The following is a 27,500-nucleotide window of genomic DNA, read 5'->3' as shown; positions in this document are numbered from 1 at the left end:
TACTATAAAACATTTACAAGTACATTTTCTCTTCATGCTCTATGTTGATTATGGTTTCACTACTAATAAACACACATACATGCATAAAGCATCAATATTTATCCATGCCCATGTTGATTAGAGTATAAAAAGGTTTTGCTTTAAGGTACATTTAGAACAGATAAAAATGTGCTATTAAGTTGCGATGAATCGTGAGTTAACTCATAACCATTCGCTTAATCGCGATTAAATATTTTAATCGATTGACAGCCCTTATATAAATGACGTGATGTTCAGTTACCAGCATGACACTAAAACAGGTAATAGTAATGGCGACATTTTGTTTATGACATATCAGAGCCCAAACTTCTTTAACTTGAGTTAAAAAAAAAAAAGTGTAGTCAGTACTTCAACGTTTACCCATGTATATAAAAATATAAGTATCAGTACTTCTGAAGTGAAGGATGGGTGTACTTTTCCCACCTCTGATTGTAACAGGTTAACATGTTGAAGTTACCTATTAAATAACTTGGATCCATAACCAGCCTTTCTGAGGTCGACTAGATATTAACCTAAACGCAAAATCTGAACAGATTCATACAGATTCTTTTAATAATTATGTTTCGCTTCGAATATTTAGTGATTTTCAGGAAAATTCGTGTGAAAGGTGGAAAAAAAAGCCGGCAAAAGGAAATGCAAACCATTCCATTCCAAGTCCTGTAATTAGATGAATTTCTGAGGAGGCACAACGGGCCAAACACACACAACCAGGTGACACACACACACACACACACACACACACACACACACACACACACACACACACACACACACACACACACACACACACACACACACACACACACAGCATCATCAATTACACTTTGAGATAATGAAAAATTTCTGAATTCAGACTTTTTTACTAGTTCACTAGAAATGCTCAGTTTGCAAAATCAGTATTAAAAAATAAATACAATAAAAAAGCACCAACAGTTGATGAGAAAAGTCTGGTTTTTGGCACAGTTGCACACGATCTGGAGAACTCTACAATCGTTACCTAATCCTCGGTCTACGTTTCGATGACACCGACAATTGTTAGTATTGTTAACAATAATGTGCGCCTTCTGTGAAACTCAGTGGTGTAGGTGTGAAAAAATACATTGCGTGCAAGGTGCTAAAAGTCCATTGCTGGGGAAAAAAAAACATGCCCAAATACTTAACACTTAATACTTAACAGTCACAAGTATTGTCATAATGGGTTTCTATTTGTTAGCTGTTAACCTGATATCAAGAATTTCTCAAATATTTAAACAAACACAAACCCTACATAAGATACAATGCTGGACTTATTATTATTACTACTACTACTACTACTACTACTACTAATTTTTCTTCAAAATATCAACCATCATTAGAAGCAGAGTTCTACCTGAGATACAAAACTTATTCAGTGCTACACTGCTTTTATTACTAAAATTGCTGACTCACATATTTTGTTGGCAAACATTCGGTTTGTTCCTATACAAAACCAAAATAAAAGCTTATTTTAATTTCCTTCTATGAATATTTTCAGGTTCAGGATCCTCACTCGCTACTCTGGTGTAGTGGGTGATTTCTGGCCAACATGGCAACAGATATTGCGAATCTACAATATAACAATATAAATATACGAATATACAATTATAGTCGCAATCTCCTTCAGGGTGAGACCCTGATACCTTTTCCAAAGTAGTTTTTAGTGCTAAAGTACTAAATGAAACCTTGTAAAAGGCTAAACCTCGCCCTGGCGTGAAGGAATTCCCAGCTGCTCTCATATGATGGAGCGTGAGGAAGCTGATGTGGCCTGTGTGCCATATGATCAGCTGAGTTTTCTTTCACCACTCTTTATTTATGCGCTTGCTCTCTGTTTCAGACCGATGACACTGAAGGGAGAGGAGGGCTTTACGCAGTCCACCGACTGGATATATGGTTTTGAAACTGTTGGGGCCGATTAAAAACTTCAGGGAGGTGAATAAAAAAAAAAAAAAAATTATTACGATCTTTGGATTAGTTTCCCCCCAAAAAAATCATATTCAGTACCATTCAGTAGTAAGGGTTTTTTCTCCGGAACAAAATTAAATCGGTTTTGGGTTTTTCTTCACTTCCAGCTCGGCAATGCTGAAGTTTTTCTTCTGTACACACATGGTGTGTTCAGGTGTGTGTTCGAGGTCATGTGGTTATGCTCACTGCTCACAATGAATAAGCGGAAGGCTTGATTAAGAACACCATTTTGTTTTATACAAGGGTTACAGGCTATGCCACAACTTTAGTTTAACTTTTCTATAAAATGAAATGTCATGAATAAAATTAAAACATGGTACAATTAGAACATCTGTTTATTTTAGTGACAAAATTTTTTTAATAAATAAATAAAGATTTTGCGTTGACCCGCATTGTGCAAACGAATACACGTTAAAACTAAAAAAATATTTCAGCACTGAAACAAAAGTGTACATTTTGGGGTCAGATAACGGTGGCAAAAATAATCCCCTCACATAAAAAAAAAGCCGGACCGTAAGCCAAAGTAGGAATATGAAAAACAGTTTGCATGGATGTGTGCCAGGGTTTGAGACGGGTCTTCCTAATGACGGATCTATGTGCCGAACAAAAGAGGTGCTTCATCTCGTCTATCTCAACCATAACACAGATCTGGAGAAATACTAAGATTTGAGATTCGGACAACAAGAAGATAAAAAAGGGCACTGAATAAATGAGGGGAACATTGTAGGACAGTGGAGTTCAGAGATGTCTGAGGCAGATTTAATAGCCGTGTCTTGAGACCCTTGCTTTATCGTGGCCCGTTTTATTGCCTCTCCGACATTCGGCTTGTACTGAACCCAGTTTTACTATAAAGTCCTGAAAGAACCCAGGGCTCATCTCGTTAATGCCTGGACAACTGACGGTTCCTGCACTTTGGTGTTAGATTTCATAGTGCTGATCTGACTCTGCCGAAAATCCTGATTACACCCTTCAAGATGCGCGAACCAAACTGCTTCTTTCCCACCGTGACTGATTGGCCGCATGCGTTTTATCGTCTTTCGTCAACGACTGACAGGAAATGTGCATTTCGACGTTACCCTAGATCATGTAGGTCCTTGGTAGCTGCGAAAAACGGTGAGTCATGTCTTTCATATCTTTGGGTGAAATCGGTTTCAGACGAAAGACACGCTGATTACTAGGAAAAGGCAATAAAATGGCACAGGCTTTAGTTGTTTTTTTTTTTTTTTTAATGCATCTGATGGGGGGGAAAAAAAGAAAACGGATGAAACAGGCATTCGAGCAAAACGGTACGCTTTGTTCGATTAGCATCTTTCTCACAAACACACACACACTATGCCAATGAAATGGAAAACATCGAAGTATAGGAAAATATGTATAATTGCGTTGTTTGAAAGAGCTCGGAGGTTCGATGCTGGAAACGAACGTGGGCAACGGTTCTTCAATTACAAATGTTACTGATGCCAAGGAAAACAGCTTAACCTTCGCCAAAAAGAAAACATTAGCCACACTCAACTACCCGTCTATTAGCTTTGGTCAACTGAACACAGGTCACCTGCTAAACAGCTATTAGCCAAGCAGGCTGGAGGACACAAAACAGCCACAATCAGCTGACTCTATATGGTATATGAAGTAAAGCCTGTGTCATGCAGACCAACCTATTTTTCAAGCCGATGTTAAACCAGATCAACATCTATCAATCTTCCAAGCTCATTAATAATAATAAAAAAAACCCCACACACCCAGAAACTTGTCACTTGGCAAAAAAACATGGAAAAAGCACTGATATTTCGCCTACGCAGAGACGTGTGTTATTTAGAACCATTTCAGACAGAACTCAGATAGTGTGACTGCATCGAGAAAGACTTTATTATGATAAAACAACCCCCTTTTGCCGAATGTCTTTTTTACGCTGCCTGTGCCGTGTCTCTCTGACGTGTTTAAACATGACCGTATCGCTGATACATTTAATGTGAACCCTGAGTCACTGATTTGACACTGGCACAGTATGAAACTGCAGAGTGAGATAAAAAAAAAAAAAGTGTGTGACATCAGTAAGACGCTGGTTAAAAACAAACAAACAAATTAGGGTCTCGTTTTTAAGGGAACGCCTCACGCTAAACTTGGGGGCACCGTATGCCTTCACGTGGATAAACCCAGACTTAATCTCAATCGAAATCCATTGTAAATGTGCATTTTATTGCAGCATGTGACGCTAAGGACTAAACCGGCGGTGTAGGATCAGCTGCCGTGTCTGTTTACATTTTATTCCTCATAAAACTCCTAAAACGTGTAAACATGGAGAAACCAGTCCGTTTCCACAGAATTCGTTTCATCTTTAACCCAACACACGAAGGACTACATACAGGACCAACTCATTGTCCATAGGCAAATAGAAATCCACCGAGAAAATGTGGTACTTGACCTTCGAGATCTTTTTGGTTTCCATTAGATGTTTATAATTTCTGTGCTGCTGGTTGCATTTAGGGACATTTCCACTTTCATTTTAAGGCCTTAAATGGAAAACAGTCAACCGGCAACTTTTTTTTTTTGGAGTTGAATGAAATTAAATGAAAATACCGGCTTTATTAACACCCAGGTGTTCAGATGAGAGAAAAAAAAAGATAAATAATACTCTATATTAAAGTTTTTATTAACACTTGGGCGTCCAGGTGGAAATAATAAGAAATATTACTCGACATAAAGGGTTTTATTAACACTGAGGTGTTCAGGTGAGGGGGGAAAAAGATTAACGGTGAGATGTTTAGGAGGAAAGATAGGATTCATGATTCATAAACCTTCTCCGTTAACGTTTGAGGTGTTCAGATGGATAATAAAAGGGTTTCATTCCTTCATTTACTTTACGGTTAAGATGTTCAGGTCGATCAAAAGGAGAAATAATGCACGATTTCAGGACCAAGGTGTTTGTCTGGAAAGAAAAAAAAAACGTGATGGTTCTATCATTTCTGAAGATCACACAGAAAGAGCTTGAAACCAAATGGTGGTCTTATATATATATTTTTTTGAATGATCAATATGTTGATCTCATGGGTTCATGAAGCTCTGTAGCAATGCTCAAGATGCTCAGTAGAAATGATTCAAAGGTCTAAGTGAAATAAATGGCGAAGCTGAGAGATGAGAAAGGGGCCTAAGGGTGGGTGGTGGAGAAACGCAAACGTGAAGATTGTGGGCTTCGTATCAGCTGACTGGACGAATGTGCGGAAACGAGGCTTTTCTAACGCGAATGTCACGGAGCAGGAGGAAAAGGTGGAGAGGACGTGGAGGTGGAGTGCGAGCAAAAGCCACGGTGCTCTTCGACATCTTGTTTTCTGAAATAGCGTAGCTGCTAGAAACAATGGTTCAACATGGCTATCGCGAAAGGGGGGGGGGGAGGTGTAGCTGTGTGCGTGCGCGAGACAGAAAGCGAGCGATCACGTGACCTTACCGTGGCAGACGCGATGCTGCAGTCGGTCAGGGTGAGGTGGTGGGGTTCCCATCTCCGCAGGAACTTGGAGGTGAGGATTTTGCTGAAGAAGGAGCGCGGGTGTTTCACGGCACACACCTGGATGTCCCCCTCGTGCAGCAGTTTGTAGCGCATACCTCCACCTCCAACACCACCACCACCTCCTCCTCCACTGCAGTGCAGCGCGCTCCGGCGGCACGTCCCCGCGCCCACCTTACTGTTATTATTATTGCCCTCGGGCTCCAGGAGCGGCTTGCTCTCCTCGCATTGGTACGCCTGGTTATTGTGCAGCTCGTTGGCCAAACCGCCGCCGTTACAATCCATGTCTCCGTACAGTCTCGGCGGAAATACAAGACAATTTCACTCAGGGACAGTGAGTAGGCTGTTTTTTTTTCGGGTTCCCCTTTTTTACTGACCGAAAGAAAAAGGAGACAATAAAAGCTACCGAGACTCGACCTCGGTCGTTGTATTAGCGGCGACGGCGTTAAAAAACCGACACGCCATCCACGGATCTCCTGTGCAAAAAAATTTTTTAAAAATCAATACGCCACTTTAATAATCACGAGTCAGTCTTTCTATTATATTACAGTCTTTATTTTCTCCCCACCAATCCAGTGTCCTCTGGCTGCCTTTATTTTCTCTTAAACGTGTTTCCTCGCTCGATAGCAGCACCAGCAGCGCTCCCTCCTCCTCCTCCTCCTCCTCCTCGTCGTCTAACGAAGCTATTCAATATGTTCGGGCCATTATCCATATCCGCTCCGGCACTCTTCACGGCTGCATATTCCCCTTAGGTATTCCGACAGGACAACGTTCAGCGTCGAAGCTGAGAGGCGATTCGACCCCCCTGACAGATGATCTCCACTGCTTCGGGCTCGGTTTAAACGCTTGTAGACATGGTTCCTCTTTCTCTCGCTCTAGCTCAGCGAAGGAACCGAGTGCTTCGGCAGCGTGTCCTGATTGGTCCATACCTGGTCACATGACTTCTAAGTGACGTCAATGGGGAGGTGAGCGGATGCGCTTGTGTGCGTCCTTATAGCACGGGGGGGGGGGGGGGGGAGTGTGTGTGTGTGTGTGTGTGTGTGTGTGTGTGTGTTTGAGAGAGAGAGAGAGAAAGAGAGAGAGAGAGAGACTTCCCTTTATACAAAATGGAGAAAGAAAGAGAAGAAACGTTTTTTTTTGTTGTTGTTATACTGTAAGTATAAGTCTTTCAGCATTGTCAGTTTGTCAAAACAAACCTGTTCCAGTTCAAATCAATGAATCTGGAACTAAAATGTCCAGATCACTAGAATTAAATGTTTGCAATATTTGTCTGGATCTCCAAGCCATCATGTCTATCAACTCGATTTGCGCTCTGAAGGTTGTTCAAAGACAGTTAAGCCTAATAAAAGACCAAATGACAAAAGTAGGCACAAAGCCTCCAGGGCCTCCAGCCTAAAGGAATGCCCTTTAGGCTACCAAATACAGCTGTATACTGACTAAGGCCCAGCAGTACCTGCTTAGTCGTGGTGGGATTTGAACTCACAACCTACTGATCAGAGGTCCAACATTTTATCAGATATGTCAGATTGGCCATTTCAAAACAAACAAGCTGGTGGTGGGAATTAAACTAATTATTATTATTATTATTATTATTATTATTATTATTATTATCAGTTCTTCTATGCAAACTTGTCTTTGGACATTTTTGACATAAATTTTTCTAATAAAGTGGTTGTAATTGTCAGTATTTATTATATCGTAGTTATAAGCAGAAAGACAGCACGTGAGAAAGAAACAAACTAATGCAGCTCTGTTTAGACAAAAATAGACAGAAATTTCATTAAGTGACGATCAGTAAAGTCAAGTTTTTTGGTGTTTGATAGCTGTCCTGCATGATGTAATTAATGTAACATTTACATCTGTACAGGTTTATCAGTGCTGGAAAGCAGTGTGTGTTTTCTGCATGGAGAAATGGACATTGCTATGGTATTATTTAATGCAGGGTTGGGATCCAGGATGTGAAAGTCTTAGTTAGACACACTAGAGATGAGTGCGAAACAAAACGAAACAATTCTGTAATAGAGAAAAACAGATTTGAATATGTACCTTGATAAAGACATCCGAGAGTTGAAAGTCTTTACCCAACACAGTGAATCCACAGAGTAGCAACTCTACAGACTTACGCGTGTGTTCTTAATCTTTTATTTATAAATTTTTTCATTTCTTCACTTAAAAAAAAAAAATAAAAAATCAGTCTCTAATTTTGGTCATCGCTTCACCCCACTGATTACCAACTGGGTTTGATCCATTTAAAAACTTCTGAAACTGCACAAGATTGCTCAGCAAGCCATCCAATGCAATCAACCAAGAAAACATCATTTACTGACACTCCTCAAGAATGTAGCAATGACTTTTTCCTTGACGTCATAACAGTCTTCAATCATGGGACGGTAAGAGGGAGATGAAAAAAAACATACTTGAAACTGAAAGTGTATTAGCCCCACACACACACACACACACACACACACACGCTTTATATTTTGGCTCATATCAAATTCATATCAGCCAGAGAAAGGCAATCGTTATCTAGTCTCTAATTCACTCCTGCCATAAAGAGCAGCTGTTTTGTTTCAACTTAGATTTGTCTTTCTGAACCCAAGGCCTTCTTTATAAGCAGTTATGCATTTTACGCACTTGAAAAGACTCCTCTGTAGACTTCTCATGCTGCGGGAAACTTGACTGTAACATGTATCGTGTGTTGTCTTTAACCTCTTTACAGGCAATGATGTCGTGCCACCAAAGAAAGATACTTGCTTGATTAGTACCCATGAGAAAGACCACAAGCTCTCTTGTTTTGTTGACAGCCTGTACCATGTGCGGTTGCTGAGACAGGGTGCTCATATCCCTGCTGGATATACTCTGATGATAGACTGCGCAATCCCACAGAGCCCAGGCTGAGGCAAAAAAGCAGTCCATACCACGCGGTGTTTGCCTGGCTGTCATCCTTCCTGCCCAGGAATGAATAAGACTTACCATATTATGCAAAAACGATACCAGCCAGAGCGCCCTAGCACTTTGTCCCGTGGCTGATTGTGGCACAGGAAGCAGACCACAGGAAGTGTTTTGTTATGGATGAAAAGAGACTATGGATTAGACACTCGAAAAGAAAACTCTTGATCTACATGGGTTCCCAGGGTGTGCTCTCTTATTTTTTCACCCACTAAAACCTTCCTAACTCAGCCTTCCCCCTGAATTGCTGCATTTACTCAGAAAAGACTTCTGTTTTTTTTTTTTTTTTTTTTTTTGCAACACGTAGTCACAAGCCACAAACAGAATCACATGTTGGACTACACACTGAAACAAACATCTGTTATGACTCGATCAGATCTTTACAGAAAGCTCAGACTATATGCCGTGCTTTATCAACACAAAACAGTCATCGTATGAACACATTCTCAGGGTGCTGTGAAAACAATGGCACAAGTGAGAAACCGGTAGAAGATTGTAGCGCCTTTATTCAGTGTTTGCTCTTTACAGGTTTACTGAAACATCACGACACAATGGATTTATGGGAATTTACCGTTAAATTGGAAGAAGACGCTACGTCCTGTAAACAATTCTGTTTATCATTTTCTATACATTTATCGTCATCACTTTTATTTAAAGAAGAAGAACAAGAAGGCAAATCTGAACACGTTTAAATTATAATAATGATTAAAAAAAAAAAAACCTATAGGAGATAGGACACTTTAGTCCTGTTTGCATATTCTTTAAACCATGTTCAAATCACCCCAAAACCCCTCACCTTGGAAAATTCACTCAAAGGTCAGATGGATTAAATTTCACATCAGAATATCGAAACAGTTGTCCGGTCTGCTCTGTGTTTCAACCAGACGGCTTTGGGCCGTAGAGGATAATTCCCAAGATCCTAATGTAGGGCACTAGAGGCCAGGTCCAACCCCTTGCCAATCTGAGCTTCATCGCTGTCCCAAGTCACAAGACCACCTGTTAAATTAACTCTCACCAGGAGAGCAATTTGAGTTAAATGATTAATGCTTCCATCTTTTTCTAATCCTGTTGCGTTAATCCTAACCGTCTCTATATTATATAGTGAAAACACACACACACACACAGCGTGTCAACCCTTTTCGCAACAAATTACATCTGTATAAAAGAATAATTTCTAATGAAATAGTTTTATTTGTGGTCACTTTATTAGCTTTAGTGTCAAAAAAATGTAATTATACAATAGTAGCTAGTTATTTACCACAACATCCACCAGAATGTGATTGGCTAAAATAAAGGGGAAGATGAACTTGTAACTGTAAATATGGCTCTTCATACACCATGCTCCAAGTACCTGCATCGGTGTGGATTTTGTGTCAGGGATCTGTGTACAAACACGTGCCCTGATGAAGACACACACTTTTGTTTTATTGTGCGTGAACAAAAATGTGCTTTAAAAAATAATTGGGACTCCCATAACATATTGCCATTCAAAAAAAATCAGTATTAAAACTATGAATTATGGATTATTACACTGGGTAATACCGACTCGTGCAACTCGTTGTCAAGGTGCCTGTGTAGGTGCAGAATAAGAATCCACCCCTGATTTTAGACTAAGGGTGAAACTATCCAACTTTTTCACAGATTTCAAAAGGCCACAACTGAAAGTAATAGCAAAAATAGTCCTTCTCTATGATGTCATCATCATCATCATCATCATTTACAAACGATCAGCAGGCTTATTCCATATTCTATCAGAGACTACGAAAAGGAGTTGTATTGTACTGTATCGCAGCAGATTCCAGCGACCAAATATTGAATATTTGCTCTATGAGATGATTGAAGGGAAGCTTAAGGTTTACACACTGTTCCTTACTTTGGAACATAATCTATGGACAGCGATGTGTGAGGAAGAAGTATTTCAGCAGACTAAACAGAGTACTAAAAGAGTCAAAATATTAGTTTATTGACTCTTGTTTTCTAAACATGAACCTATTTGGCTTCTATATGGTTTACTCAAGACCACTCATATTTGGTCCTTCCTCAAATTTGTTCCCACACAGTTGGAAGAACATTAATGTATCTCATGTCTTTGTAAGATGCAGAAGTTCCCTTTAGTAAAACTAGGAGGACTAAACCTGATTACAATGCTCCTGTGCACTAAACGAGCTCTATGAAGATTTGGTGTGTTAAAGTTGGAGTGGAAGAACTCAAGTGACAATGACCTCAACCCCACTGAGCACTTTAAATAAATCTAAACACCGACTGCACCCCAGGGCTTCTTGATGTCAATAACACTCTTGTGGCTGAATAAACAACAAATCCCTACAGCCGTGCTTCAAAATCTAGTGGAAAGCCTTCCCAGAAGAGTGGAGGTTATTATTAGGGTTGCAAAATTCCAGGGATTTTCAAGACTAAAACTTTCAATGGGAATTAACAGGAACAAATAGTAAACTGACCAAATTGCACTTTAGCCTGTAACAGAGAACACGTTCAATGCAATTTCCGTTGAATTTCTACCCTGGACATGCATTGTGCATTCCTCCATAACATAAACACATATAATTTCTTTAATCCTGCTCACAATATAATGTCAAAAAATATGGCGAGAATTCATGTAAATTACATAAATATTACATGTTTAAAACTTCCTTGTTCTGTGTGTAAGTTATTGCGCATCAAAATTACACAATTGTAAAAACAAAAAAACAACAACAAATGCATCACATCCCTTTAAGGAAGTTTTGATATTACTTGGGGAATATTTTATTTATGATATTAAAATCTAACCAGCAAATACCAAAATATCTTTATACAGTAGCTAGGCAGTAAATCAGATTTGCTAAATGTAAGCTGGCACGATTTCATTGACAATTTGTGAGGCTAGCTAGCTCAATCTGTGATGCTCTTTCTTCTACCTTCTGCATGCCTGGTTTCTGTTATCATACAGTAGTACAGTACTGGCAAAACTTTGGACACGTGACTATTTTTTTAGTGTTTTTGAAAGAAGTCTCTAAATGCTCAATAAGCCTGCATTTATTTAGTCGAAAATACAGAACAAAACCTTAATATTGTGAAATATATATTTAGAATTTGACTACTTACAATTAAATCAAAGTGAAATTAAATTTAAAAAAATCTGTATTAGTTTGCATACGTCAGCTTATGACCAAACAAAATGTTTATTTTTTTAGTTTGTATATGATACAGCATATATACTTGTTTTCCATACATTTCCACATATTCTGGAAAGTTTCCAACTTGCAATATTTCCAAAACTCATGTAAATATCCCGGAAAGAAATTTACCTAGAATTTTCTAATTATGGAACGTGATGTTAAACTTGCACGTTTAGATGTATTACGCTATGGTTGCATACCCCAGAAAGTGAGGCATCTACAAATTCTTTTTACATGTAGCGCCTGTGTACATTTTTTGCTTAAGGCAAAAAATGTACAACCAGAAATAAGATACTGACAATTCAGATTTTCATAGATATGATGTTTATTTCCTTATAAGCTTCTGAATAACTGGATATTCAGCTTCAGGTTTGAAAGATATATATACAAAAAAGTTCTTAAAATATTCAGAACTAACGCATCTTATTTGTTCTTAGTCTGTGTCACTGATCGAGGCTGGGCAATACATTGATATACGAGAAATGAACCTACAGATAGTATCCTGATATTCTTTTAAAACATTATTTATTAATAATTACAAACTCTGATTAAAGATGCTGTGAAGCTTTGTGCTGTTTTAAATGATTTAGAAACGAACTTAACTATGAGTTTGAAGAATTTCAAAATTTCTAGTGTCTTGAGGATACATTTTTTAATAAATACTGGTATACATATCGTGAATCAGAAATACCTTTATATAGTTTTCCTCATACACATACTTTGAGGTGTATTATTTATAGGCATAATAGATAGGTATTAAAAAGTCATTGCTGTCACCATTCGGCTTATCCAGAATTAAGCAAGAAATATTCTATAACTGGTCCTTTACAAATGTAAGGTTATACAGTACACAATGGCACAAGAAGGAATGTGTAGTGCGCGTTGAAAGTTATCCTATGTTTGCACACACACACACACACACACACACACACACACACACACACACACACACACACACACACACACACCGTATGTTTAAATGCTGGCCATGAGCAGTGTTTTCAAAGGTGCGTACAGATGTTCTAGTGTTACATTCTTACATAAACTCTCGTAAAGTGGCGTCCCTATTAACTGCACGAGCATCGCACGATGCTTTGACAATTTCAGAGCAAAGGTCAAGGCTGTTTGAAAGGAGCTGAGGGAAACGACGTTATCACTGATAATGCATAGCGTGGAGGAAAAACATCTCAAAATCCAACAGTGATTAAAAGTCTAGCTTGTAGCGACTTTGTTGATAGCTTGTGCATATCAAGGCTCTGCGTTTTGGTTGAAGACGAAAGGGTCGGGTTTAAAAAGCGAGGTACGCAGGACGACACTGGGAAGTTGCAATTAATTCAAAGAAAAATGACACAGGAGTGTTACTCACACGCTTAGCACACAGACACCCGAGTCAACAAATACATGAGCGTGAGCATGACACGCTGTTCATACCTGAAACACAGGATTATTATACAGCATTTACAGACAAACTGGTTTTGAACCCAACGCGGAATCAGAACTCGCTGCGACCTTATTAGTGCAACGAAACAAACCACAAAGCAGTCGAGCGTGTATGACGTGTGTCCATTATAAAAACACAGAAAACAAACTCTGCCCCAAATGTTTGTTTAAATGTTGTAGCCGTTTCTATCGCTGGGCAGTCGAATGTGTGCTTACGAGCTTCTCTAGAAGTGTGTACCGATTAGAATAGACAGCAGCAGCTGTGACGCGCACACAACAAATGGGGTCACGCCGGATGCCAAAACGGTCTGCAGTGACTGGAAAGCCAGTTCAAAGGTCACCCTCAAAACACACACACACACACACACACACACACACACACACACACACACACACACGGCTTTAATCAGAGCGAGCGCAATTTTTTTTACAAAAAAAAAAAAAAAAAAAAGTTCCTACTACCGGTTATATACGTGTATCATGCCAAAGCCCTAATTATTACATGGAATTAACTCCTTGAGGTACAGTGTTTATAATAAAACGGCAATAATGCTATAGAAACAATCTCCACCTTCCTAAATATGCACACTTTTTTTCTCCCAAATACTTTTCATTCTAGATAATGAAGTCTTGTGTTTTCTATTCTAAAGCCATGTTTAATACGGGCTAAAAATACACCACTGTTCCAATCATTTTTCTCCTGACAGTCCAAAGCAGTTCCCATCAACAGTGTAATCCAAGTGTAAGACAATTCATAAATGATAAAAAAAATAAATACAGTCAAGCTACCAACCTCCCCCCCCCCCCCCTCCAAATCTATCAGTATTATTGATAGCTTAAAAGGCAGTAGCAGCAAGCAACAACCTGTGGATCTCTCTAAAAACACAATATTAACAGTTACAAAAGGTAGCTTACCTGCTACATATCAAAATGACATCCCTTAGAGTTAAAAAAAAATATGAAAACATATGAAAACACAAAACAAAAATGTGGACAAAATGTCCAGCTCACTCAGTAAGCATCCTCGCCTAAAATCATTCCCAAAGCCAATCCCAAGTGGCACGTATTTACCCGGTCGGCAAGCATAAGAAGATGACTAGATGGGCGTGGAGGTGCTCTTTACATGGATGGCACTCGGATCCGGAACAGACCCTGTTTCAGCTGCAGCCGGAACAGTTTACAGTTAGCGATGCGGAGAGGAGCACAGCCGGTCTTACACAGGTCCGAGGGCAGGAGGGGGCGAGTCGGGTGCCAAGTACCTGTACTGCGCCGAAACTCTCGCACGTAGTCGTAACTGGTACCTACACACACACGCAGAAAAAGAAAATAAAAAAGTTTTAAAAACCCTAACTTTCTCAATCTGGGCACAGTTCATTTAAAACAGGGTTTCTGCAGGTTTCACAAAGTCAAATGTAAAACTTTTCAAGACCTTTTTAAGACCATTAATGATATTTAACATCTATATCACATCAAAAACACACACACACACACACACACACACACAAATACATTGTTAGCAGCTGGCCTAACCTGCTATATTCATTTTATTTCCAAGCCAAACATCGCTAAACTTACTCATCCCCATAGCTGAAAAACTAAATCTGTTTTTTACGTCTGTGGTACAATCCAACAACAGAAAGCTGTTGCATGCTGGTCTCATCCGCAGTCGTAATACAGCGAATTATATTTGTACTAGCGAAATAAAAGATCTACGGGATAACATCGCGGAAACTAACACACAAAAACAGAAGCATTTCAATGAGCATTAGAGGTAGTGTTACATGGACGTTGGAAAATTAAGACCGGTTTAAGTTTCTTTACGACCCACAACAGCGACTTTTTAAGGCCTAAAATTAGGATTTTTTCAGACCCCATGAGACCTTGTAGAGTGAAACAACCACTGATTGGATATTTGCGATCCTGGTGCTTGTTTATGAGAAATAACGGTTGTGTGCCGTATTGATGTCACCTGGTGACATTGCTGGTGACGTTCAATGGTTATTATTAGTGACCAAACTAAGACAGACATCATATAGACACAGCAAATGCTGGAGTACGGAGTGCACAGTTGAGCAGAGTGAAGGCAGAACCTCGACTCGGCTAATTAGTGAGGAGATGATGGTGGGTGCAGTGGTGTTAACGATGGTGTTAGTGTGTATCTGTTTGCACAGAGCATGCACATGAGGAAGTGATAAAGCTGGAAAGACTAAATGAGTACAGCGCCGCTGCATCACTGTTATGGCGAGGATGCTTTTTCTGCTGGAAATGGAACGGCATTGTGGGTAATGATGGGAAACACCTGATGCTTAACACTAATGTGAAAGTGTTAAACAAAACTATTTCAATAAAATCAAACAAAGCTGAAAAATATTAATATGCAAAAATATGAACTAAATCCTATAGGATTTTCTTTTTACTTAATGTAAAAAGAGCTTAAAGTGAACAAATAATAATAATAATAATAATAAAAAAAGGCAACATTTCTGGTAAAGCAAGAACCAATCAACTTCTCCTTTGGGCAAACATTAATATCGGTTCCTATCCGTTTTTAAATAAAGGCTGTGTTTACATCTCTGAATGGAGCCTGAAGTGTGCATACATTTGTACACCTAAAATATCAACGTCTCATTTAAACATAGAACGTCATCTCACATGTTGCGAAAGCCGTCTATTCTGAGCTTTTATCAAGAGGTTAATTGCCTTACTGAGTTTCCTGGCAAAAACCCCTAGGTGACATTTATCTAGCTCCTGCTTCCTTGTCGTGTTACTAAGCTCAGTACAACAGCAAACTACTGTACAATCAGTGCAGAACAATAACAACAAAGCTAGCTGAAATATTTCTAACAAGTTAGACAACCAAAAAGAGGAAAACGAACTATCAAACAGCAATTGAAATCGTTATAATAGAAATTATTTAAATTGAATCTGCACCTCTATTGAACAGTGGAATGTTGTTCCTTTATGCTAAAGGGGACACACCTGACATGTTGATTCGGGGGTTTACCCTTTGGGAATTAAAGTGTGCTGTTGCTGATCTGTCAGCATGTCTTGACATTAAAAAAATCAATAAATCTGTTTTTACTCGGTTAAACAATAGTTATTTTTTTCCCTTATTCATGGCTCATTAAACAGTCCTACACTATACAGACAAAAGTATTGGGACGCCTGATTTTTCCAGCCGTACATGGAAGCTTATAATAAGAGCAGATTGGGACTAAATGTGAAGCTAAACAATAAAACCTTCATGAACTTGCTTTAAAAAAAATGTCTTTCTTTTTTTTTTTTTTTACTTTCAATACTTGGCTTGTTAAAGATCGTCTTTTTCCTCCTGTGATTTAATTCACAGCAATGGATTGTGAGGATTAGCAAATTTAGGATGCAAATTAAAGATGCAAATTATCAATTGCAAATTTTAAATATTTTTAAATAAATTATATAGAAATATATTAGATATTAAATGCAAATTTTCACATTACATAACAAATACAGTGAGGTTTCCTCTGTTACCACAACATTAATTCACAATATTATTATTCCCTTCATTCAAGGTTTATCATTTAATCGGGACATCTGATTTTCCATCTATTTGTGGTTCCCACAAATTCTGAGGCATGTTACAACCCGTAACACACATTTTAATCGGATGTCTTTAGAGGTGGTTGTGTAAAAATGTCCCCTCACTTGAACTAAGAGACCCAAACCTGTTCCAGCATGACAATGCCCTTGTACACAAAGTACCAGTTTAATGAAGATAAGGTTTGTGTTGCTTAGAGACCAAGATCTTGAGTGGCCTGCTATAGAGCTCTGACCTCAACCCTGTTGAACACCTTTGAGATTAATTGGAACACTGACTGCACCCCAGACCCGCTCACTATGTTCTCAACCCATTATCTATTCATTGCTTCTGTAAAATATACATACGCAAGCGACGACACGTAAAAACCTTTCATTAATTCTTCACTCAAATACTTTTTTTCTCCCCAATTAAGCTCCAGATCTGTATATTTCAAGATGGAAGAATTCATGCTTTCATGTCAGCAATAAAGTCTTGCAAGTGCCTCTACATAAATGCTACATGAATCCCATAGAACCTTCAGAACTTGGAAACCTCTATAAAAGCTGTAGTGGGATTTTTTTTAAGTCTGCTATCATCATTACTATTATTATTAACACTTGTAGGCGTGAATGTACGTTTGAACTTTTTGTTAATTGGTAAAATGCAACAACTGCTCATAGACTTCCATTGAAAGAGTTTTTCCAGTGGAAACGAGTTTGTGTTCTTTTCTATAGGACAGTGGAATGATGAACCAGAGCCTATCCTGGGAACAAATAGACCCTGGAAAAGAACAGCAGTCTGGCACAGTGCATTTTACTTGAAACTTTTTAATAAAATAAGTCATAATGTGCTAATTTCATGAAATAGACGATAAAAAAAGAATAAAAATAAAAGAAATACTGTACATACACACACACATATACATACACACATTTGCACTGTTTCAGTGTCTCTGTGTGTGTGTGTGTGTGTGTGTGTGTGTGTGTGTGTGTAATTAGACTCATTATACTAGACACCTTCATCTGCCTGTTGACAAATCTACATATCGAGGGAGTAAATTAATAAACTATAGATGGAAGGAATTAATTCATTTCTGAATGAACATATTGAATGTATAAATAACTTCTTGTGTCGAGTATATTCTTCTGTATTACCCAAAAAGGGGTCTAAATAAAGTAAACTATTAAATAAAGATTTTTTTCCATTTATTACTTTTTTTTATCATGCTATCAGCTAAACAAATTAGTTTTGTGGCAAATGCAATTCAGCGATAAAGCGCGAGTTTGGAACCGCAGTAAAACGGGGGATTACTGTACTTGGAGTGATGCGTTTGTACTTCAAAAGCAAAAACCTGAAAACAAATGTGGTGCCTGAAATTTGCTAAAAAAGGTTATCAACAGAAAGTCACAGAGAGAGAGAAAGAGAGAGAGTGAGAGAGATGTGTTTTTACCCGTGTCCAGTTCTCCAACAACATATATACTGGCTCCAATGGGAACGGCTCCATATACGAATGACGATGTGGTGTGTATGCAAAGGTTCTGATCATCAAGCATCACCCATCTGTAGGGTTATAATAATGGAAAGAGATTGACATGACTGTAATTCATTACATAACATAACAAAAAATCTTTGTCTGAAAGGGGGGAAAACCAAACCCACTCCCAAAAAGAAAAAAAAAAACACCTTTTCAACTCATCATGAAAGAACTCAGATTTGCAGATAGTCATTTGACTGGACTCGGGGTTGTCTGCATCTCTGCTCCTCACTCCTCCGAACACGTAGAGCTCCTGACCCACGCCGCATGCCACAGCGCCAAACCTGCCGCCAACATCCATAACTAATGTTAGCTTCTCTGGTGTATACACAAACACAATCGCTCAGACTGAAACAAACGGAAACAAAACGTCATGTTCTTTTTTTTTCTCCAATCTGTCTGAACACACAAGCGTGCATCCACAAACAAGAAGATCGGGTCGATCGGTCTCGTATTATGTGTACATTTTAATAACGCTTGTTACACAACATGGGTAAATATTACAAGTGAAACAGTACAAAGTTTTATTGTTGTCTGAGACGTTATCAGGAAATAATCTGATGCCTGTTCCTCTTTTCCACGGATGGGTCCCAAAAGCTTCCCTTTATTCTAATATATCATGACAAAATGTATGCATGCATTTTTTTTTTTACCTCCTCTCCTTTAGGGGGCAGATTGTAGTCCACTGCTGAGTCTTGGGGTCGTAACATTCCACAGAGTCGTAGATTTTCCCGTAAGACCCTCCTCCCATGACATACAGCTTCTTCTTCATTGTCGCGCAGCAACCAAACTGAAGAATGACACAAGCAGGCATTTGTCCAACACTGACCATGTGTGTGGTAAACTACTGAATCGCACTCTTTTTGCATTTCTGTCTCACCTTTCGGACAGTAGTCATGCTGGTCTGCGTTGTCCAGGTATTGAAGTGAGGGTCAAATACTTCCATCGTCAGGAGGACTTCAGTGTCCTCATTCTCACCACCCAGGACGTAGATGAGTCCATCCAACTCAGCAATACAAAAATGCTGCCTTGCCTAAGCACACCAAATATAACGGTCAAACACTGACATCTGCTGTTGAGCTACAGTATTGTTCGTCTTTTTATCTCGAAGATGCCGCCATGTTGTTTCAGAGTGTAAGTTAAAAAGCTTGCATGCGCTGCCCCTAGTGGTGGAAACACACACTACAAGTGTATTCAATAAACAGGAAGACGCTTAAACATACACTGATCAGGCATAAAATTATGACCTTATAACCTTAACCTTATGATTATGGTGAAGTAAAAAACATTGATTATCTCTTCATCATGGCACCTGTTAGCGGGTGGGATATATTAAGTAAAAGTAAACATTTCGTCCTCAAAGATGATGTGTTAGACGCAGAAAAAATGGGGAAGTGTAAGGATTTGAGAGAGGGCCAAATTGTGCCGGTTAGACAAACAGAGCAGCTCCGAAACTGCATCTCTCGTGGAATGTTCCTCGTTCTGCACTGGTCAATATCTATTAAAAGTGGTCCAAGGAAGGAACAGTGGTAAACCGGTGACAGGGTCATGGGCAGCCGAAGATCGTTGATGCACATAGGGAGCGAAGGCTGGCCCGTTCGGTCCGATCCACCTGTAGCTCCAATTGCTGAAGAAGATAATGCTGTTAATGCTTGATGGTTCAAAACTGTTTTGGCACCAAAATGGGGACCAACACAATATTAGGGAGGTGGTCATGATGTTATGTCTGATCAGTGGCTATAAAGTTACGTCTTGTTGGTGTACAATGGAAATTGTTGAAATGAAATGAAACCTGCTTGTTACTGTTGTTACCTGGTTCATTGGCGGAATGTGCGTCCAGGTGTTAGTCTCTGGGTTGTATTTCTCTCCACTACTCAACACGGTCTTATTTTCATCCATTCCTCCAATCGCAAAAAGGCAGCCATCTGATCAGTAAAACAGTAAACATGAAGAATACAATTAGTATTTGCTACACTCTTGAATGGCATTCACTGTAGTAACTAATCTTAATCACAAGCTACGCTTGGTAGCATTAAATAGACAAAAATAAATAAATAAAATAAAAACACACTACTACTAAAAAAAAATTATGTAGCGTAGAAATCAACTTATGGTCATTAAATACACTACATGGACAAAAGCTTGTGAGAACATGGCCATAAGTATTTTTTTTTAACATCCTATTTCACATTTAGTCCCCATTTGCTGTTATAATAACCTCCACTCTTATAGTATTATGTTTCACTAGATTTTGGAGTGTGGGTGTGGAGATTTGTGCTCATTCAGCCACATTGGTGTTAATACATCTAGTTACTGATGTAGGGTGAGGAGGACTGGGGTGCAGTTTGTATTCTAATTCATCCCAAAGGTGGTCAGTAAGGTTGCGGTCAGATCTCTATTGCAGGAGACCTATCACTCGCCCCATGAAATAATTTCTTCAGACAAAGTCTCTGATCCCTGGAGAGAACTCTGTCTAACAATCCGCTCTGGAGGAGACAGAACCAGACAGATGAAGCAGAGGAGCCTCGTTCACACCAATGGCTTCGAACTTTAAGCCCACAACATGGTTACCGATGGATCCACCCTAAATTTTGGATATCCATGAAAAAGTTCAGAAAAAAATCAGAATTACGAAAAATGAACTCGGAATTGAGAGAAATAAAGTTGGAATTAGGCAAACCTTTTTTTACATGGCAGAAACAAGCTTCCATAGGACTCAGGACAAAGAAAACGACAAAAGGTTTTCAAAGTTTGCGATCATTTAAAAAAAATTTAATTACTGAATTACTGTTATTTGACTTAAATACTCTGGGATCGCCAACTCTTAGTTCCAAAATTTCCCATTTCCATTTTAAACAATGATCATTTGACTTTCATGAATCAGAATGCAAATCACACAGGTTTGACAAGTTTAAGAATTCAAGACTCAACTCTGTCAGGGTGTTCCCACCCCAAACACCGGGTCTGTACCACCTTTAACAAAAGCACCACCAAGGAATAACATCATTACAGGATGTTTCTTATATTCTGAATAAAAAAAAAAAACAGGACAGAAATAAAGTTCTGTCTCGGAGGAGGTACTGACCGGCAGTAACCACCCCATGACCAATCCGTCTCTCGTTCATGGGGTGAAGATCGATCCAGAGCTGCCGGTTCCTGTCGTAAAGCGGGCACATGCAGCGTGTCACTGCAGACGGCTTCCGAGTGCTGAACAGGAAACAGGGCAGAAAACACACTCAGTGTAAGCAGACATGAAGATAACTGAAATTATTATAAGGTCCAATTTATAAACTACAAAAAAACAAACAAAAAAAAAAATCTAGGGACATAAATTAGCATAAAGTCTGTAGAAAAAAATTAGAATAGAGAAGAATAAATAAATGCACACGCACGCCTACGATTTGTTATCAATCATTAAAATATTTGGTAGTTCGACTATGATTTTTAACGCCACTTATAAACTTATAAAATAACACTATACACTCATAAATGATTGATTCTCTTCCTGAAATAATTGGTTTTCTACTTTAGCTGCTCCAATTTATATTAAACATTAAAAAAAGTGCATAGATATGGATATTTTGATGTTACCTTCAGACGAGGCTGATGATTAATAAGCAATTTCCAAAGACTTTCCAGTGCCAGAGGTAAAGTACATTACATTTTGTTTGTATGATTAACTTAATAAAACAAAGACTGGTAAATAACTAATAAAGTTGTAGCTACAAATGTATACAAAAAATAACAATATGATAACCTTTAATACTTTTTAAACGTCATTAATTGATAAATTGCTAAAGAATAAAAGGAATGCAATGCTTCCGGCTTATTTTCCTGCACACGGTGTTGTGTGTTATTCCTATCAAATTTCAAGCAACAGTTCTTCAATGTGTTACTGAGACCCTTTTGTTTAATTACAATACTAGAAGCAATTAAAGTGTATCCAGGTTTGATTGCTAATAAATGCTCTTGTTGCCCCATGTACCTATACAAACCCGATTCCAAAAAAAGATCGAACACTTTGTAAAATGTAAATAAAAACCCTTGTTTCAATTCACAATAAAACAGAGAAAAAATATAAAATGTTTAAACTGAGGAAATGCACCACTAAAAAAAAAAAAAAATAAAATGTTAATTTTATGGATGCATCACATCACAAGTTGGGACAGGACCAACAAATGTCTGTAAAAAGTACATGCTATTAAAATTAAACAGGGGGAGAAACATTTTACAACTAATTAGGCTAATTGACAACAGGTCAGTAAGATGATTGGGTATAAATAGTGTCTTAGAGAGGCAGAGTCTCTCAGAAGTAAAGATGGGCAGAGCTTCACCAATGTGTGAAAGACCGTGTCTACAAACTGTAGAACAATATCAGAATAGTGATCCCCAACATAAAATTGCAATACAGTTGAATAGCTCATCATTTACAGTACATTATATTATCAAAAGCTAAGTCCTCTAGGCTAAAGAAAGAAGAGGGACTATCTGGCTTGTTATCAGTGCTCAATTCAAAACGCTGCATCTCTAATAATTTGAGAGCAAAAAAAATGCTTCTATCCATCCATCTATTGAACTGTTTTTGTCCTCGTGTCTACCTGTAGCCTAAACTACAGATCACTAACAATATAGTTCTAAAAATGTACTTGCATTCTCTCTCCAAAAGTAGCATCATATTTAACCAATAAAATGTATAAGGCTAGATTAAGAACGAATGATAAGAACTTAAAGCCTGGTACACAACACGCTGACGGTCGGCCCTTTGTGTTTGGATGCCGAATACAGACTACTGCCACCTGCTGGTAAGACAGAGTTATGTTCTTTCACGCAAGCAAAGAATGTACACACGCGGTTTGGTGTGCTAGATACGCCTGCCTTATAATCGCCCTAATTTGCAGTATAATCTACTGCTAATGAATTAAAACATGCTGATCAATTGGTTGAACTCTAGTCTAGACCTTTCACTTTTTGAAAAACATTTGCTGCATAATGAAATGTAAAATACAACGAAGGACACCCAGAACTGTTGAGTAGCTAGAATCCTGTATCAGACACATATGGGACAACATTCCTCTCTCAAAACTTCAGCAACTGGTCTCCTCCTCTTCCCAGATGTATGTCGAAAGAACTCATAATGCTACATAGTGATACATGGCATTTTTTTAGGCCTGTTGCAGCAATCAAATTTAAAATGACAAATTTTTCTCTTAAGATGGTAAATATTCTCACTTTAACCATTTGATATGTTTTTTTGTTGTTGTATGCTTATTGTTAATAGAATTTGGATTTTTGAGATTTGCAAATCATCGCATTCTGTTTTTATATACATTTTGCAGTGTCCCATCTTTTTTTTTGGAACTGGGGTTGTATTTCCACATGCTCTTTTTGCGACTCGTTCGAATACTCACGCCCTGTCCTCACCCCCTGCAACGACGATGCACTCGGAGTAACCGCGGGGTTTGAAGGCAGCGAGCAGTTCTTCTCCTTGCTGCGCCGCGCCTCTTAACGACTCCACGCAACATTCGCCAATCACCTCCCTCATCAGTGCCTCTCCCAGCATTTGCTCCTGCAGGTAGCTCTGGTCCAGGCCCTGCACCCACACTGCGGACATCACCTCTTTCATGTGCACCTACAGCCACAAAGCAGGAGGATTCAAAGACAACAACAGACATACATATAATCAGACATTCTGGTGTAAAACATGACACAGGTCCAACATACTGTACGTGTTAAAATGAGTTTGCAGTGTTGACGTTACAGAACGTTTAACAATAGATATGTTATATAGAAAAAGTTATTGGTAGTTTTCCAGTCATATGTGTTTTTTTTCCTCCAAACTGTTGTAAATTTAGAGGCACACAATTGTATATGATGTCTGGATGCAGTAGCATTACACTTTCCCTTCACTTGTACCAAACCTATTCCAGCATGACAATGCCTCTGTGCACAAAATCAGCTCAATGAAGATATGCTTCATAAGACTTGGAGTCAAAGATCTAAGGTGGCCTGCTACAGAGCTCTGACCTCAACCTTATTGCAGCCCAGACCCTCTCACACTACACCTTCAACTGACTTTAACAAAAACCCTTGAGGCTGAATGAGCACAGAACTCCAAAACTGAATTAAAAACAGAAGAGTAGAGGTTATTTTAACCTCCTAAGACCTTTGGTTTGGCTTGCATTTTAGATTCCTTCCAGTTATTTGAGTTTAGGAAGAACCAATAATTATAATAACCATATATTTTCTTTGAACATGAAGCTCTTCTTGGAAAAAAAATGATGTCACTTATGTGGACACTCGGTCTGTATCTACAGAAAACAATAAAGACACCATTGTGCACAATGTCCACGTATGTGGACACCCAGGTCGTAGGAGGATAACAGAGAATTGAATCTAAATGTGGAATGAGATGTTCAGAAAGAATCATATGGGCAGGAGCCCACAAACTTTTGTCTATATATTGTATTGGTTATTGTGTTGTTTCATCTTTTTAGAAAGGGCGTCCTTTGTATCATTTAGAGGACGCCGTCTTGAGTTTTTAAGACGGTGTCCTTCATATGCTCTACAGAGTAAGCAGTGATTGTTTTTTTTTAAAGGTTCAAATGACAAATAAAGGTATTATTTCTGTACTTCTTCACTAACTGTCCATACTATTTGAGAGCTCCTCATAGTGGCAAATAGTGAACGAATTTTCTAATTGTCTACTCCAAGCAATCCATAATAGTTAGGGATGTGCATCTCCATTACTGAGCCTCATGCGATACGCATCTCGATGCACAGCCAGCAATATGATACAATAAAGAGACATATGAAGCAGCTACTGATGCGATACGATTCACTCCTATTAGGATGCAGTGCGATCCGATTTCGATTGCAATTCAGTGCAATGGGAAAAATAAATCAGCTGCTATGCAAATCAATATGGTACAGATACGTCGCTTTTATTTGCTTTGGTTGAGACAGACAGAAAATCATCAATCTACTTAAATGCCTTCTGACTTCTAATGCATGGCCCTTTCACAAACAGACCTTTGTAGTGCAAAAAGGAAACAGAAAAAGAATATTTTTCTGTTTAGTTTCCAGGAAGATGCAGCTCTACCTCTGCCATGTTAATCCATATTCTGGGTGACTCTCAGGACACGCCCTGTTCTCCGTATCGTTGCGATACAACATATTCTTGTAACTGCATGTTTGAGAAACCGTTTAGCGAGGAGAACTCGATCTTCATATAGGATAGTGGTCAAAAATTATTGGTCACTTTCTTAAAAATAAACGCATCTACTAATAAATCTATAGAAATAAATCGTTTTATACATTGTGATACAAACGCGCACTTTTGTCCGATGCACACTTTTAAAAATCGATCAGCAATGTGAATCGGTGAATCTTAACATCCCTACTATATGTCACTGTATCTAATTCATAGTATTTGCGTTTACTTGAACCCCAAAATCAAGTGGAAACTTGAAACTTGGAAAACTTGGAAACCCAAATCTGTTCCAGCATGGCAATGCAGCTGTGCACAAAGTGAGCTCCTTGACGGTTTACATGGTTTGGAGATGAAGATCTCGAGTGGCCTGCTACAGAGCTCCAAACTCAAACCTAACACCTCTGTGATGAATTGAAACACTGACCGCACCCCAGGCCTCCTCACCCTACATCAGTACCTGATTTTACTAACACCCTTGTGTAGAATGAACGCAAATGGGCACAAGCACACTGTACAATCTAGTGGAACATCTTCCCAGAAGAGTGGAGGGAGGTGTAAGAGCAAATTGGGACTAAATGTGGAATGCGATGCTCAAAAAGAACATACCATTCTTATGACCTGGTGTCTGCAAACTTTTGGCAATATAGTGTATAAGACAGCGAATGTTTCCTTCCAGCGTGTTTAGCTTTGGGAAAATGTGAGAAAAGTAATTGATGGCCCTCTCCCTTGAGATGAAGGGGCGACCTGTTGTGCTCTGAGGAAATTGTGCTGAAAAATAAGACAGAGGTTTGGCTCCCGAATGACTTACAATAAAGCATTCACCCCATCGGCAGGAAATTGCGAGTTCACAGCCAGATAGCCAAGAAAAAAACAGAGGACTGGCTAGGGGTTAGAAATGATCTATTGTAGAGCAAATGGGGGAACCTAAACTAAGGTTTATTATGATGTCGAGTAATAATCGGATTATTAGCAGATTCTGAGTATTAATAACAAAATTCGCGATCTCACCCGCCGGGCTTCGATGTCATAGGCGAGCCAGCGCACCACGGCCTCCAGCACGTACTTCTCATTACCCACGTTGAGCTTCTCCATGGCCAACAGCTCGCACAGGCGCTCGGGCGGGAGCTCGCGGAACTCCTCAGTGTCCACTACGTCCCTGAAGTGTGTCTGCAGGTACTCTGTGGCCACGTGGTGCACGTGGTGCAGGCAGTAGTGCAGAGAGAAGAGCCGGATGCCGATGCAGTTCTCTGCCGTGATGCAGCTCTCGAGGAACTGGCAGCACAACGACTTGAGGTCGACAAGCAGCAGCATGTCAGCGGCCTGGACCACGTCCTGGATGGTGTCCTCATTTAGAGAGATCTAGAAACAGACAGGAGAATCAACAGGCTTTTTCCTGACAGCTGTTTTCTCTCACATACACAATCAGATAATTGAATATATCACCTCTCCACTGAAGATGTAGTCCAGGATCTGCTTCATAATAGGCATAGATATGCCCTGCAGCTCAATTCTGTACATAGATCCATCATCTTTGGGTGGGTTGTAATTTAGCTTTGTCCTGTGAACATGTAAACATGTAAATAAGGTAAATCGAGCAATTGGTAACATATCCATGACTGATTTTTTTTTTTACATTTTACTGCAGTAAGGAAAATCTCACTGTGTACAACTTTAACTTGTTTACTCGAACTTCACTTATAATGGATGTGTAAACGCAGTAAAAACACATTTCTGTATTGTGCTATTTCTTGGCTATAAAAATAAAACTCTTGTTTTAAAAAAATGTTTTAGATTGATTTTTTCTAAAAAACCTTAAGACAAAATTTGGATTAACTTGATTCAAAACCTTTAAAAGCATCAACAGAATAAAACACTTTCTCAAAGGGGTACAAGTTTTACAGTCCATCAAAATACACACATATTCGATTCTGACTGGATGAACAAATCACCACTGTAAAGACGAAACTACATTTTCTAAAGAAAGTACCTACACGAGATTTGGAAAAAGAACCGCACAAATACAGATTAGAAAAAAAAAAGAAAGAAAAATGTGCACTTTTTCCTATTTTAAAATCTGGTATATAAAAACTATATATTTAAATGTATGAAAGACTCAA

General features: G+C 38.8%; 2 protein-coding genes and 2 long non-coding RNA genes across 6 annotated transcripts in view; 1 reads left to right on the top strand and 3 right to left on the bottom strand.

Moving 5' to 3' along the window:
• Nucleotides 1–6,483, bottom strand: part of cmip (c-Maf inducing protein) — a 33,380-nt gene extending 26,897 nt beyond the window's left edge. The window contains exons 1-2 of one of the 2 annotated variants that reach the window (XM_083551769.1): nucleotides 6,087–6,483; nucleotides 5,462–5,994 (exon numbers count right to left, since the gene is read on the bottom strand). In XM_083551769.1, coding sequence (XP_083407895.1) covers nucleotides 5,462–5,803 — 342 coding nt within the window. In that variant the 5' untranslated portion in view covers nucleotides 5,804–5,994; nucleotides 6,087–6,483. Of the gene's footprint in view, nucleotides 1–5,461 lie in introns of both variants that reach the window. The other variant, XM_083551768.1, reaches the window with a different exon arrangement.
• A 12-nt stretch (nucleotides 6,484–6,495) lies between these two features.
• LOC310731861 lies at nucleotides 6,496–11,179 on the top strand. The gene is made up of 2 exons (XR_014535308.1): nucleotides 6,496–6,671; nucleotides 8,238–11,179. It is a non-coding gene; the product is annotated as an uncharacterized lncRNA (long non-coding RNA).
• Nucleotides 11,180–12,319: 1,140 nt separating this feature from the next.
• LOC310731864 overlaps nucleotides 12,320–27,500 on the bottom strand; it is a 307,021-nt gene continuing 291,840 nt past the window's right edge. Inside the window, exon 2 of the long non-coding RNA XR_014535311.1 lies at nucleotides 12,320–13,483. This is a non-coding gene — a long non-coding RNA (uncharacterized lncRNA). The remainder of the gene's footprint in view (nucleotides 13,484–27,500) is intronic.
• The window catches only part of gan (gigaxonin), a 17,783-nt gene continuing 2,835 nt past the window's right edge, over nucleotides 12,553–27,500 (bottom strand). The window contains exons 2-11 of one of the 2 annotated variants that reach the window (XM_083551788.1): nucleotides 26,827–26,941; nucleotides 26,392–26,742; nucleotides 23,582–23,802; nucleotides 21,259–21,380; nucleotides 19,986–20,098; nucleotides 19,054–19,206; nucleotides 18,827–18,963; nucleotides 18,323–18,457; nucleotides 18,090–18,199; nucleotides 12,553–14,384 (exon numbers count right to left, since the gene is read on the bottom strand). In XM_083551788.1, coding sequence (XP_083407914.1) covers nucleotides 14,203–14,384; nucleotides 18,090–18,199; nucleotides 18,323–18,457; nucleotides 18,827–18,963; nucleotides 19,054–19,206; nucleotides 19,986–20,098; nucleotides 21,259–21,380; nucleotides 23,582–23,802; nucleotides 26,392–26,742; nucleotides 26,827–26,941 — 1,639 coding nt within the window. In that variant the 3' untranslated portion in view covers nucleotides 12,553–14,202. Of the gene's footprint in view, nucleotides 14,385–18,089; nucleotides 18,200–18,322; nucleotides 18,522–18,826; nucleotides 18,964–19,053; nucleotides 19,207–19,985; nucleotides 20,099–21,258; nucleotides 21,381–23,581; nucleotides 23,803–26,391; nucleotides 26,743–26,826; nucleotides 26,942–27,500 lie in introns of those variants that run through there. The other variant, XM_083551789.1, reaches the window with a different exon arrangement.

Source organism: Silurus aristotelis (genome assembly GCF_946808225.1).
Source record: "Silurus aristotelis genome assembly, chromosome: 10".
In the NCBI taxonomy this organism is placed as follows: Eukaryota; Metazoa; Chordata; class Actinopteri; order Siluriformes; family Siluridae; genus Silurus; species Silurus aristotelis.
The sequence above is the reverse complement of the archived record's forward strand: the minus strand, read 5'-3'. Positions and strand labels throughout refer to the sequence as shown.